This window comes from Protopterus annectens, chromosome 7.part1, assembly GCF_019279795.1.
Source record: "Protopterus annectens isolate FY-2018-M chromosome 7.part1, PAN1.0, whole genome shotgun sequence".
In the NCBI taxonomy this organism is placed as follows: domain Eukaryota; kingdom Metazoa; phylum Chordata; order Ceratodontiformes; family Protopteridae; genus Protopterus; species Protopterus annectens.
Window position 1 is genome coordinate 194955886 of NC_056740.1, and position 12955 is coordinate 194968840.

General features: G+C 39.4%; 1 protein-coding gene across 1 annotated transcript in view; it reads left to right on the forward strand.

The window, feature by feature from the left end:
- The window catches only part of LOC122807687, a 1034636-nt gene that overhangs the window by 179977 nt on the left and 841704 nt on the right, over nt 1–12955 (forward strand). The window contains exon 3 of the mRNA XM_044078639.1: nt 197–311. Coding sequence (XP_043934574.1) covers nt 197–311 — 115 coding nt within the window. The remainder of the gene's footprint in view (nt 1–196; nt 312–12955) is intronic.

The following is a 12955-nucleotide window of genomic DNA, read 5'->3' on the forward strand; positions in this document are numbered from 1 at the left end:
ATAAAAGTGTTGATATAAGTATTGCACACTACAACTGAAAAAGTGTTTGATAACTTTTGTTGTTTAGTATACGAGTACTGTAAATATACATGAAATGTTTATTGTTGTTTATTTGTCACATTTTGTAGTTTTTAGAATTCATTTAAAAGCCTTTGTTTCAAATTAGTTTTCTTGCTTTTCTATCAATACCTGACAGAGGCAACCACGACTATACTATTGAGAGGGTCAAAAGGTGGACAGTGAAGCCCCAAAGTCTTGAACCTGAACAGGATATCCTTTTTGACTTGTCATTGTTTAAAGCAAAGCAACAGGTAAATATCTTAATGCCTGACTGAATCATCTGCTTAATCTATAGGATTTCATTAATATTAGTTTTGATGGGAATTTCATTGTTAGGTGTTTTTTCATCATATTCAGCTGAACTGATTAATTTGTTAGCAGATAATTTATTTTATTAGAAATACACAGGCCATATATTATGATAATGTATTAATTTATATTTCTCTACCTGTCTCTTCTTCTTTATAATCACCAATTACAAATGATCCATCTTGCAGCCTAGTGTCCCCACGCAGGTGTTGGTGTCTGTGACTTTCGATACACTGCAGACAGGAGTCTAAAGAACCATATTACTCCTGTGTAATGTTGCTCTGTAAATAAGCATTGCAGTAAAGTAACTCACCAGCAGTGAGAATAAGTCTTTTAGAATCTCAACTTACATTTCAGCCACCATAGAGACTTATGATAGTCATTCTATCAAAAAGGATCATACTTCTTTTTTTCCAAGAAGTGATATGGGCCTATTTCAGTGGTGCTAAATGATAGACCATATTACAGGATAGCTAGATTTCTGTCTGGTGTTATGTGGCAGTAGATAAATGATCCACAGTTCTGCCATAATGGGCTCTGGTCATTGATCCTACTCCCATTTCACAGTCACTTTGGAGGCACACTGATATCCATTCTAAAGGCTCACGTCTTTGCTTGTGGAGGTACAGTGATATCCCATGCTACAAGTTTACCTCTCTACTTGAGAAGGTGCAGCAATATCCATGGTACAATTACACCTGTCTGGTTGTAGCCCCTGAATATCCACTATCACTTCCTGGCTATTAGAAGCTCCTTACAAGAACTCCATGAATTCTGTCTTTTGAGTGAGCCTGATTTTATTCATGTAAAGTGAGAAATGTCAGAGAACTCATTCTTCATCATCATCATAATAGATTTTTATTGTAGTTTTATTCTTTTCTATCTATATCTGCCTAGTATGCCTTATAAGGGTTGCTGTTATATTCCATATTGAAAACATGATATTTATAATTTCTGTTGGACTTCCACGTGATGAAGCCATTTTACATTGTTAATGTATTGCTGTTCATTCTCACTACAGCAAAAATAACAAAACATTACAAACTGGAAGAATATGGTATGATACAGTGGAGCTTTAGTCCCAGAAACACCCCTGTAAAGCATATGTATTTTTTCTGTTGGAATGTTAAGCCGGCAATTAAATAATCTGAGCATTTAAAAAAGCTTTTATAAGGAGATTTTTCTGATAGCAAAGACCTATGAGGAAAGTTTATAAAATACAGAAAATTAAGATGAGGTATGACATTGTTAGCAAAAAAGGGACAAAGCCCTGGCAAGCAATGTTTGACTTATTAACCTAGTGACTGCAGGAGCTAGCTGGAAGGGCTGGGAAATGCATGACGGTTGCTAGTGTGATCAAACTCTTGTATTACTGGCTCATTCTGCTTTACTGGGAAGCACGTGTGCAGCATGGGTGTGCACACCATTGTCCGGCAATAATGGACATCACAGTATTATTGGGATGTTAGGGTAAGAATACACCCTTTACATAGATGGTCCACATTTATTTTATTTTACCTTATTTATTTACACATTTATCGGACGTATTGGCTCTTGTGAATAACTATGCCATAGGACTGTTGCTGGGTCAGGGAATGACAGGAATGTCTCTCTCCTCATGAGTAAAGAATGGTGGAGGAGAGGCTAGAAGATGGTCAGGACCTTAAGGCAAGCATGAAAAAAGATGAGAGATAATATCAGTATTCATACAAAAACTCCTAATTACTACTCAAAAATATGTATGCTGATTAAACAGAACATCAGAGTGCTTGCTGTAAATTGAGCATTACCCAACTGGAGCAAGTCTGATTACCACAGCCACGTATTCTACAAAACAAAAACACAAGTTGCTTGCTCCTTGAAACCATCCATGTTGTGTGTTCATATTTTCTCCCTCTTATTCTATTGGTACTATTAGTTTCCAGAGTCTAACACTACTAATAAAACAAGAAGGTGAAGACACAAATGTATGGTAGGAAGAGTTTCATAAAATGAGCAGATTATGCATCTTCCATTTTACTTTTCAGTGATGTACTATGCAAAGGTAGATGCATGCCATGCACAGTGCATCAGTCATATGTCCTGTAGCCAAGACAAGACGTGGAAGGAAACTAAAGCTCCATTATGTAATGTAAAATGTCAGTAATGTTATTGTATAGTAGCAATAATTCACTCCTTTGCAGGGGTAATGCAGGATTTAGCTGCCGCTGGCTTTATTTTATTATTCAGACTTTGCCCTTGTGATCAAACTACACCAACTATGGGTACATCCTGCATTATCCGTATTCCATCATGGATTATTGCTAAATGAGCTCACAAATGACAAGTTATTTATTAGAGTGACTGTTATGAAGATAAAGTGATAATGAGCTTAGAAACTATGATCTTCAGTTAGAGGATCATTACAAAGCTTTAAAATGATCTTTCTTTAGCGTATACTACCTGCAGAGAGACATTTGTTGTTATTTCAGATAATGTAAAATTCATTATTATACGTGGGATATGGGATATTTACTGGATATGGGACATTTCTTGTTTTTTTTTTTTTCACTTGTCAGACATCTCAGGCTTGTATTTTTTGCTTGTATTGTTCTGTGATCTACACGCTCCTAAGGATGATATTTATATTGTCTCATCCAGGAGGTCAGTCATAAAACAGTTCCTTTCCCTTTGCCTTTACATCAAGAAAGGAGTGCCATCTTGTGACTTTTCTTTTCATTCCCATATCAACCGTCATAAAATATAAACTAATTCCATTCTGGACACCTGACTTTGTGAGTAGCCTACATCTATAATATGAGGCTACCTTTTATATGTTTTTTGTAAAAACGTAGAAACAAACTTTAGAAAAACGGAAAGAATGCTCAGCAGTCAGGAAAGTCACAAAGCCTTAACGCAACTTTATTATAAACAGAAAATAAATAGCGTTTTCGCTACTGCACCAGTGTAGCTTCATCAGAGGCTAAAAACACAGAAAAAAGGCGCCAACTACAATTTATACTGTAGTCAGCCTCATTAACATCAGCTGTAGTACGTAGTACATCACTTCCTTAAAGTTAAATGGTATTTTTTAAAAAGATTATTTTTAAAACACATTCAATCATCATATATAAACAGTATATATCCTACACTACAAATAAATACATTTAAATAAAATTGATGTGTACCAATAAAAAATATATACATATATATGTGTAAAATACAAAAAACTATTTCACACTAAAATAAGACTTCTAATAAGGCAACCAAATATATGTTACCAATAAGGAACTTTTTGTGTGAAAATTATATACTGAATATTTCAAAATAATATTTCATCTCTATACTAGACCTAAAAGAAGAATCTAGTTTAATTCCTATTATAGTTTGTCAACGTAGAAAGGACCTATATTTCAGCACAGGGGCTATATTACAGCTCTCGTTTAAGCCTGGCATATTAAAGGCATCTAACTTAAGTTGACATTGTAATTCTAAAATCTCTAATAAAAGGGAAATAGGTCCTCCCCTGACAGACTTATGTTTACAATCAATACCCATAAACACAAAATTATGCCCATGATTAGATTCCACATGTTTTGCAAGTGCATTTTCATTTTTATTATTCCTAATGGCATATATGTGTTGATATATGCGCTCTCTGAATTTTCTATCAGTTTTTCCGACATAAAATGCCGGACAACATACACAGAGAGCAACATATATAACAGATTTGGTGTCACAATTTATTCTACAATTTATTAAGTATTTTTTGTGGCCTATACTAAACGAATTACCTGTCCGCAGGACATGGCACCAGTTACAGGAACCACAAGTGAAACACCCTTTTGTTCTTTGTAGAGCTTGACTGGGTGAATTTGATTGTAACAATTCCTTAATGTTGTTGCCTCTCCTAAACGTGATCCTTGGTTTAATACCAAGTTTCTCAACCAACAATGAATTATTGGTGATGAAATACCAATTCTTGACAATGATCTCTGATATTTCTTTTGAATTCAAGTTAAAAACAGTTGAAAAAGACAAAGTAAAATCACTTCTGGGTTGCTCAATCCCAATAACAGGGCTAAGTCCTGTACCTGTCACCTCAGTGAAAGTCCCTTGGTCTCCTGGATTTGTAGTTTTTTGATCGTGTATTAAGGGACAGATAGTACCATTCCGTCTTTTATTGGTAACTTCTAAAGTTAATTCTTCTATGAGTGAAAATGGGTAACCCCTATTCATGAAAAATTCAGTAAGTACAGTACATTCTTTTTCAAAATCTTTGAATTCACTACACATCCTGACTGCCCTGACTAATTGTCCTTTGATGATTGCTTTTTTTAGTTTAAAGGGGTGGGCACTTGTGTAGTGTAAGAATGAATTAATGTAAGTTTCCTTACGGTGAATAGATGAAATGAATCTAAGATTCCTTATGTCCTTTTTAAGTTTAACATCCAAATAATCTATCTCACAGGTGTCGAATTTGGAAGTAAACTTGAGAAATGTAGTTGTGTTGTTGAAGTAGTTAATCAACAGTCGTGCCTCTTCTTCATTGCCCTTGAACAGAATAAAAATGTCATCAAGGAATCTGGTGTAATGACATATTCTGTCTTTCCATGTGGGATGGTTCAGGACAAATTCTCTCTCCCAGTGTGCCATGAACAAATTTGCTACAATGGCACCACAGGGAGAGCCCATTGCTATGCCCTGCTTCTGGATATAATAGTCCTTTCCAAAGACAAAGAAGTTAGAGGACAGGACTATGTCTAAAAGTTCTGTAATGTTGTTGATCTCATCTCTTGGAGCTTTTAATTCCGACAGCAGCAACTCCAACCACTCAATAGCCTCCAAATGTGGTATTGAAGTGTATAAGTCGACCACGTCGACTGTCAAAAAGTTGTATGCGCTGTCGAAATCAATGTTGTTGATGCTGGCAAGGAAGCTCCAAGAGTCTTTACAAATACTTGGAATGAATTCCAAGTATTTGCTTAACAAAAAAATCTATATATTTGGCTGATGGGTAAGTGATGGAGGATCTCCCATTAACTAGTGCCCTCATAGGCGGATCCCCAAGATTCTTATGAATCTTGGGTATGCCAAACATGACGGGCGTCCTAGGTTGAGTAATGTTAATGTATTCGTAAGTGTCAAGGTCTATTCTACCTTCTATAAAAAGGTCTCTGTAATAACCCTTGATCCTATGGTTATTGATATTCATTTCATTGAGGGATGAATTATTATATGCAGGTGTATCCAAGACTAATGACATTTTTTCGTTGTACAAACTGTACTCAAAGACTACCAGACCCCCTCCTTTGTCGGGTTTCATGACCCTGACAGAAGATTCTTTAAGTTGGTTAAGGGCCTGTAACTGTTCCTTTGAGATATTAAAAGTGCTTTTCCTAGCCCCCTTTATTTTGTCTAGGTGTCTGATATCTAGTTCGCAGGCATTTTCAAAAATGCGTAAGCCCACGTGCAAAGGGGGATTAAAGGTGCTCGGAAGCTTTAGTGCAAATCTATCTTCATTACTAGAGTTATTAAACAGTAGTTTTAAATTTAGCTTCCTGACAAAGCACTTAAGGTCTATAAGGACTTTGACAACGTCAAAATGTTTTGAAGGAACAAAATTGTTCCCTAATGAGAGCAACTCAACTAACTCTGGTTCTAGAGTAAGTGATGAAAAATTGTAGATGGTAAAGTCCCCTTTTCTGTTCTTAACAATGACTGGGGGATTAGGAGCACCCAGGGATAGCATCTCAGCATTTAGTTCTTCCATTTCTTGTTCTTTTTCCTGTGATCTTGATTGGGCGCTTTCCCTAAAAAATGCTGACTATCATTTTTCAAATTAGTGGCATTTGTAGGTTGAGTGTCAGGCCCCCCTGCTTTGTTCCTATTCCTATTACTTCTTCTTACTACATTCCAGCTGCCTGTAGGGTTTTTGGAATCCCCCTCATTTAAATGCTCAATGTCCGTCCCTGGACCCTCATCATGCCCAGGGGCCAGAACTTCCTCATGGATTTCAAAGTTCCTTAATTTGGGGTAAGCTGTATTAGATGAGTAAACTTGCCTATCCCTAAACAGCTTCCTTGTCTTTTGTTTTTTTAACTTTCCCATATAAGTGTCTATACTAGCAAAAATGCGTTCATAGTCAAACTTGAACTTTTCAAAATTAACATACATTCTAATTTCCTCATCCATTTGGTTCCGTTTTTCTTTTATATGTTTTTTGAAATGCTAGCCTTATATCACCTCCATAGCTTGAGCACCCTGTGTTAGTCATTTGCTGTTTTTGCATGGTTTCAGGCTGCACTGCATCATCCTGCCATAAATGGGACTGTTTTGTTAAATAAAAACATGGATGTTTTGGGGGGGGTCCACTGGAGTGGCCAGTAAGGCTCCGGTGAAAAGTCATTGCCTTGGCTCATGCTAGGAAATGATACACTCATATGAATGTACTTTTCTTTTTGTGTCTTGAACTCCTGTGCCTTTTCAGTAGTTTACATGAAGGTATATAAACATGAAGGTACATAGAGATGCACCTATGGCATGAATTTCCTCACAATGAATAATATAATGGGTGGTCCTTATGGATACAACCACAATGTGATTTCCTATACACTGCATAATATGATGTTCTTAGTGTTTCACTGTTGCAGTCATTACATTTGGGTAATCTGCTGGCAGGTTGCCCTCAGTCGGCCTGATTAACAAAGTCTTGGGTCCTGCGTCGGTTGCTGTCCCTTCTTCCATGACGTCAGGGATATAAAACATGCAGCCAACGCCATTACATCAGTCTTTCTTGCTGCGCAGTGCCCGAAGCAGAAGCAGTTTGCAAGTGCCGGTCGGCCGACTCCTGAAATTTTCGTTTTCGAGTTTCAGAACCGAATTCTTCAACTAAAAGCTAAGTACCCCGCTGGGGAAACATTTTCTTGCTCCTTACCGATGGCAGTAAAAGTTAATAATTGTATTACTTGTGGGAAGCAAATACCTCATAAGGATTTTCATTATTTATTTATTTGCAGTTGGTTTACCAGGATAGTCCATTGGGCCAATAAGAACCCGTTTTCAATGGAGTCCTGGGGAGAAAAGCTCCAAAACAAAGGTTACAAAGAGATTACAGCAGTTTACAATTTCAATCATTTGTAGGTTAAAGAACTCTGGCTTTATTTACAGTTTCCAGGAAGGAAAGGAGGGCAGTCATGGTGCTGTGGCCGGGTCTGAATCCGTGTTGTGTGGGAGTTAGTAAGTTATTATCTAAGAGATAGGGAAGGAGTTGAAGATGAATACATTTCTCTAGAAGTTTTGATATAGGAGAGAGGATGGCAATGGGATGAAAGTTAGTAATATTGTTATTATTGCCTCCTTTGTGCAGGGGAATGATGAATGCCGTTTTCCAGAGTTTGGGTACAAGCCCTTCTTGGATAGAACGATTGATTAGGATGCTGATGGGGAAGGCAATGGCTTCGGCAGCTATGCTGAGGAAGGATGAGGGAATGTTATCAGGGGCATTGGTGCATGGTTTTAGTTTTTGCAGGAGTTTTCTTATGGTAGAAGTAGGAATGGGTTTTAGGGAGAATGGTGGGAGTTGAGAGATTAGAGATGAAGGGGATGACAAGAGGGGGGATGCAGAAGCAGGGGGTGAGGTGTTATTAGAGAAGGATGAGGTTAGTTTGGTAATAGAGTCTATGAAAAAAGAGTTGAATTGGGTAGCCAGATCTATATCTAGTGCATTTGGGTCTGGGCTTGGGTTATCTGCTGTGCCAGGTTTTAGGAGGGTAGTGATGCCTTTTCAGAATTTTTGAGGATTGGTTTTGTGGTTGTTTTGGAGTAAGGAGAAGTAATTCTGTTGATCTGCTGTGATAAGTTTTTTTACGGAATTGCGGAGTGTTTTGAATTCATTAAGGGTGGTTGGAGTTTTGCATCTTTGGTACTGTGCCCAGGTTTTGTCTCTAAGTCGCATGGCAGTTAGTGTGTTTTTTGTTAGCCAGGGGGCGGTGTTTCATATTCTTTTGGTTTTTATGGGGGCAAGACTATCCAGTAGTTTAAGGAAAGTTGTATTGAAGTGTGCAACAGCATTGTCCAGGGATAGTGTTTTTAGGGGGTTCCAATTTATTCATTTGTACTGCATTCCTTGCCTAGGCCCTGACCATAACGTACCTTGCTGTCGGTTTTGTGCTAAATTTAATGAATGCACTATTAAACGTTGGTATATTTTTGCTTCTAAATATTTTGGCTCGAGATTTAACTATCCAGAAATGTCATCGGTTAGCAATCTGACTACCAGAATACCTAAAAAAATGCAAAGAAAAAGACAGAGACAGACCGTCGAGGTCCAAAACCGACGATGAAGCTTCTCCTAAGCCAGTCGCCGGTTCGCCGGTACTCAGTGAGGCGCCTTCTCAGCCCCTGATACCCGCTACTTTTGATTCGCAGGCCTCTACTGAGACCCATTCGGAGTCCAGTATGCCGCGAGATATTTAAGTATTGAACCCACGGATGTCTCTACCTTAGATGGGTCCAGAGCCACTGAGCAGGCACTGGCTTCTGAGGGTGTTTTCAGGCCTAAAGATTTGTATATTTAACCAACGCCATCTTCAAAACTAAGGCCAAAAACTACTATGTCTAAAAAAAAAAAAAAAAAAAAAAAAAAAACTACGCTTGGGCCACGTGTACAGGCCCCAATGCCTAAAAAACAAATGATCAAAATGGCCGAGGATTTAATTACCTTTATCAGGGGTACCCATCCCCCTCCTGCTAAGAGGCCTAGGCAAAGCACTGACTATGAATCTTCGGATCAGGTTTCTATTTCTTCTGATTCCTCTTCTGATCAGGAATTATCTATTCCCACTTATGAGGACGCTGATGCAGAAGATTCCATCCCTTCTGCTTCTCCTCCTGAGGATTTTTCTTTTGGAGAAACTTTGCATACCTTAAGGGAACAGTTTCACTGGGAGAGTCAGGATTTCTCAGAATCTAAAAAGAGACTTGGGGATTTTCTTCTTCTTCCTCAGCATAGGCCTTTGGCTATACCTCCTGTTCTAGACATTGTTGTTGATGTTTTCTCAGAGTCCAGTATGGCTCCTGATTCTCTGCCTCTGGCTCCTAGTAAGCCAGGCAGATACTACAGGGTTCCCGACTCCCACAAATTCCTCTTTAAAAACCCTACTGCTGACACTGAAACAATTTCTCAGGGTCCCAAGGGCGTTAAGGCTTCTACTGCTAAAAATCCTACCCCTTCTGATAGAGATTCCAGGGCGCTGGATAGATGGGGTAAGAAGGTTTACATGTCTGCAACCTTGGCAATCAGGGCTTTAAACTGTCAGTTTCATATGCTTAAATATCAACAGCATGTCATGGGTTTACTTAAACAAAAAATTATGTTGATTTCTGACTGTGGAAATAAAGTTGCAGGATTTATTGCATTCAGCTGAACAAGTTGGAAAACATACTTTGCAATGTGGTTTTGACTCCTTGGAGGCCTCTTGCAGGGCTGCTGTAACTGGATCTGTAATAAGAAGGCATGTTTGGCTCAAGGAGCAAAATCTGCCTGACCATGTTAAAGCAAAATTGTTGGATGCTCCTTTACAACAGGACAGTCTATTTGGTAATAAGGTTGAAGAAGTTTTGAAAAAGATGGAAGATAAAGCTAAATCTATGCAAACTGTGAAAGATTTCCTACAAGTGCAGCCACCCAGGTTCAGTAGGCACTGGGCTACTAAGAACTGGTTCTTTCCAGTACCCACTAGAGCCGCTCAGGTCAAACCCAGACATTCTAAAGGCTCCAGGTTTCAGTCGCAAGGAACTTATAGAACAAAGCAATGGGGTGCTTCCACCTCCAAATCTGGAAGTAACAAGGCACCTTCCTACGGTAAACAGTCTCAATGACTTTCCACTGCAGTCACCAAGCACTTATCTTTTGGCACTTCATGCATGAAACTGGCAACTGATTACCCAGGACAAATGGGTTTTAAATATGGTATCCCGGAGATACAGATTTCATTTCTACACATTGCCAATCCCAAACGGATGGCCAGATCTGCCTCCAAATCAGTGGGCAGAGGCCCAGAAACAAGTTGTCCCTCATGAATATGGGGGCTATGCAACCAGTACCAGAAAAGGAAAAGGGACAAGGTTTTTATTCAAGACTTTTCTTGGTACGCAGAAAAGACAAATCATGGCATCCAATTTGGGACTTATTTATTCTAAATACATTTCTGTACATTAAATTCAAGATGCTGTCTCTCCAGCAGTTACTACCTATGCTAGGCAAGGATGCCTGGTTGGCAACTCTAGTCTTAAAAGAGGCTTACCTGCATATCCCAATCAGGGAATGTTGCAGAAGATACCTCCGCTTCAAAGCAGGATATTTGCATTACCAGTTCTCTGCACTACCTTTTGGCTTATCTACTGCACCCAGGGTCTTCACAAAGTGCTTGGCACTAGTAATTACATTTTGCAGGCAAAGAAATATTCAAATTTATCCATACCTGGACGATTGTCTAATTGAGGCAGAAAACAAGGACACTCTTCTAAAACATCTGGCATTTGTAAAAAGGCTTCTAACCTGTCTAGGGTACACCATAAACGAAAAGAAATCACAACTAGTACCCTCTCAAATCATTACATTTCTGGGTGCAAGCTTGAATACAACTGCCCAGATGACTTACCTTACACCAGAAAAACAAATTCAATTGATGACTTACTTCAAACAGGTGGCCACAAAAACCCAACTATCTGCAAGACAAATTCTGCGAGCCTTGGGGTACATGGCTACCTGCATTCTTCTAATTCCATGTGCAAGACTGCATATGAGGAAACTTCAATTTCAATGGTACTTAAAAAGCGTATGGAGTCAACATTGTCACAGCCTGGAAACAATGATTCCTATCATTCCTTGCCTGCAACTAGAGTTCCTATGGTGGGCAGAGGCCTGCCGCCAAAACAAGAGACTGTCATTCATTCCACCCCCTGCCACCCAAACCCTGACTACAGACGCATCAGATTATGCTTGGGGGGGCGCATCTGGTAGGGAGATGCATTCAGGGCCAATGGAGCCCAAATCAAATGCACCTACGTATCAATCAGAAAGAGATGCTAGCTGTACAGAATGCTCTGATAGCCTTCAAGGACTATCTTCATCCAGGACAACTACTGATAAAGACAGACAACACCACAGTCATGTGGTACATAAACAGGCAGGGAGGTACCCATTCCTACCCCCTTTTCAGACTAGCCATGGCATTGTGGAACACGGCCTTGACTTATCAAATACATGTACAAGCTCAATTCCTGCCAGGAAAGCAAAATACTCTGGCAGACGAACCAAGCAGAAATCTTATGGACCCACACAAATGGAAACTGGATCCACAAATCTTCAGCATATTGACATGCAAATGGGGAAGCCCAGACATAGATATTTTTGCCTCACCCCAAAACTATAATTTGGAAAAATTCTGCACAAGAATTCATCGCAAAAAAGCTTGGAAAGTGGATGCTGTATCCTTCAGCTGGAAAAACCTATCAGTCTATGCCTTCCCCCCCTCTGCCTCTGCTCTCCAAGGTCTTACTAAAAGTCGGACAGGAAAAAACAAAAATTATTCTTATTGCTCCAGACTGGCCTCACCAACACTGGTACCTGTCCTGCGCAATATGTCACACCTTCCTCCGTGGTACCTGCCTCAGGCACCTTACCTACTGTCTCAGCAGAACTATCAAATTCTTCACACTCTGCTCCAAACTCTGAATTTTGCAGCATGGCTAATCAACTAATTTCACCAATTACATCTCTCAGCAAACCTGTGATGGATGTCATTTTGGAGGCTAGAAGGCCTAGTACTAGAAAATCTTATGCTGACAAATGGAAAATACTCTGTGCCTGGAATCAAGCACAAGGAATAAGCGCAGCAATGCCCAATATTCCTCAGATTCTGCAATACTTAACTGAGATGCTTCACAAGGGCCCATATTTTTTCTTCCATAAAAATCCATGCCTCTGCCATTTCAGCTCATTACAACACAGAGCCTCCCCTCTTTTCTCATACTCTGCTAAAGCAGTACCTCAGAGGGGCCAAAAATTTAAGACCTCCCAGGAGAGCACCAACTCCTGCATGGGACCTCAATTTTGTTTTGGAAAAACTCACTCTACCCGCTTTTGAGCCAGCTGCTACAGCAGACCTAAAATTTCTCTCTTGGAAAACAGCTTTTCTTTTAGCAGTCACTCCAGCTAGAAGGATTTCAGAACTACAGGCTCTTATGGCAAGTGGAGCCTTTCATTATTTTTTACCCGGACAGTGTGACTCTCAGGACCAATCCATCCTTTATGCCTAAAGTGGTATCTAGTGTGGCCCTCAATCAGACCATCCATCTGCCAACTTTCTTCCCAAATCCACAGAACAAGGGTGAGTGGATTCTGCATTCAGTGGATGTACACAGACAACTAAGATTCTTCTTAAACAGGACAAAATCTCTAAGAAAATCTGAACAATTACTGGTGGCATTTGCTGCAGGGGCAAAGGGAAAGGCTATTTCAAAGCGGACTGTTTCCAAATGGATAAGCCATTGTATTCGTTTCTGCTATATGCACCATGGTAAAACTGTCCCCAAGGGGATC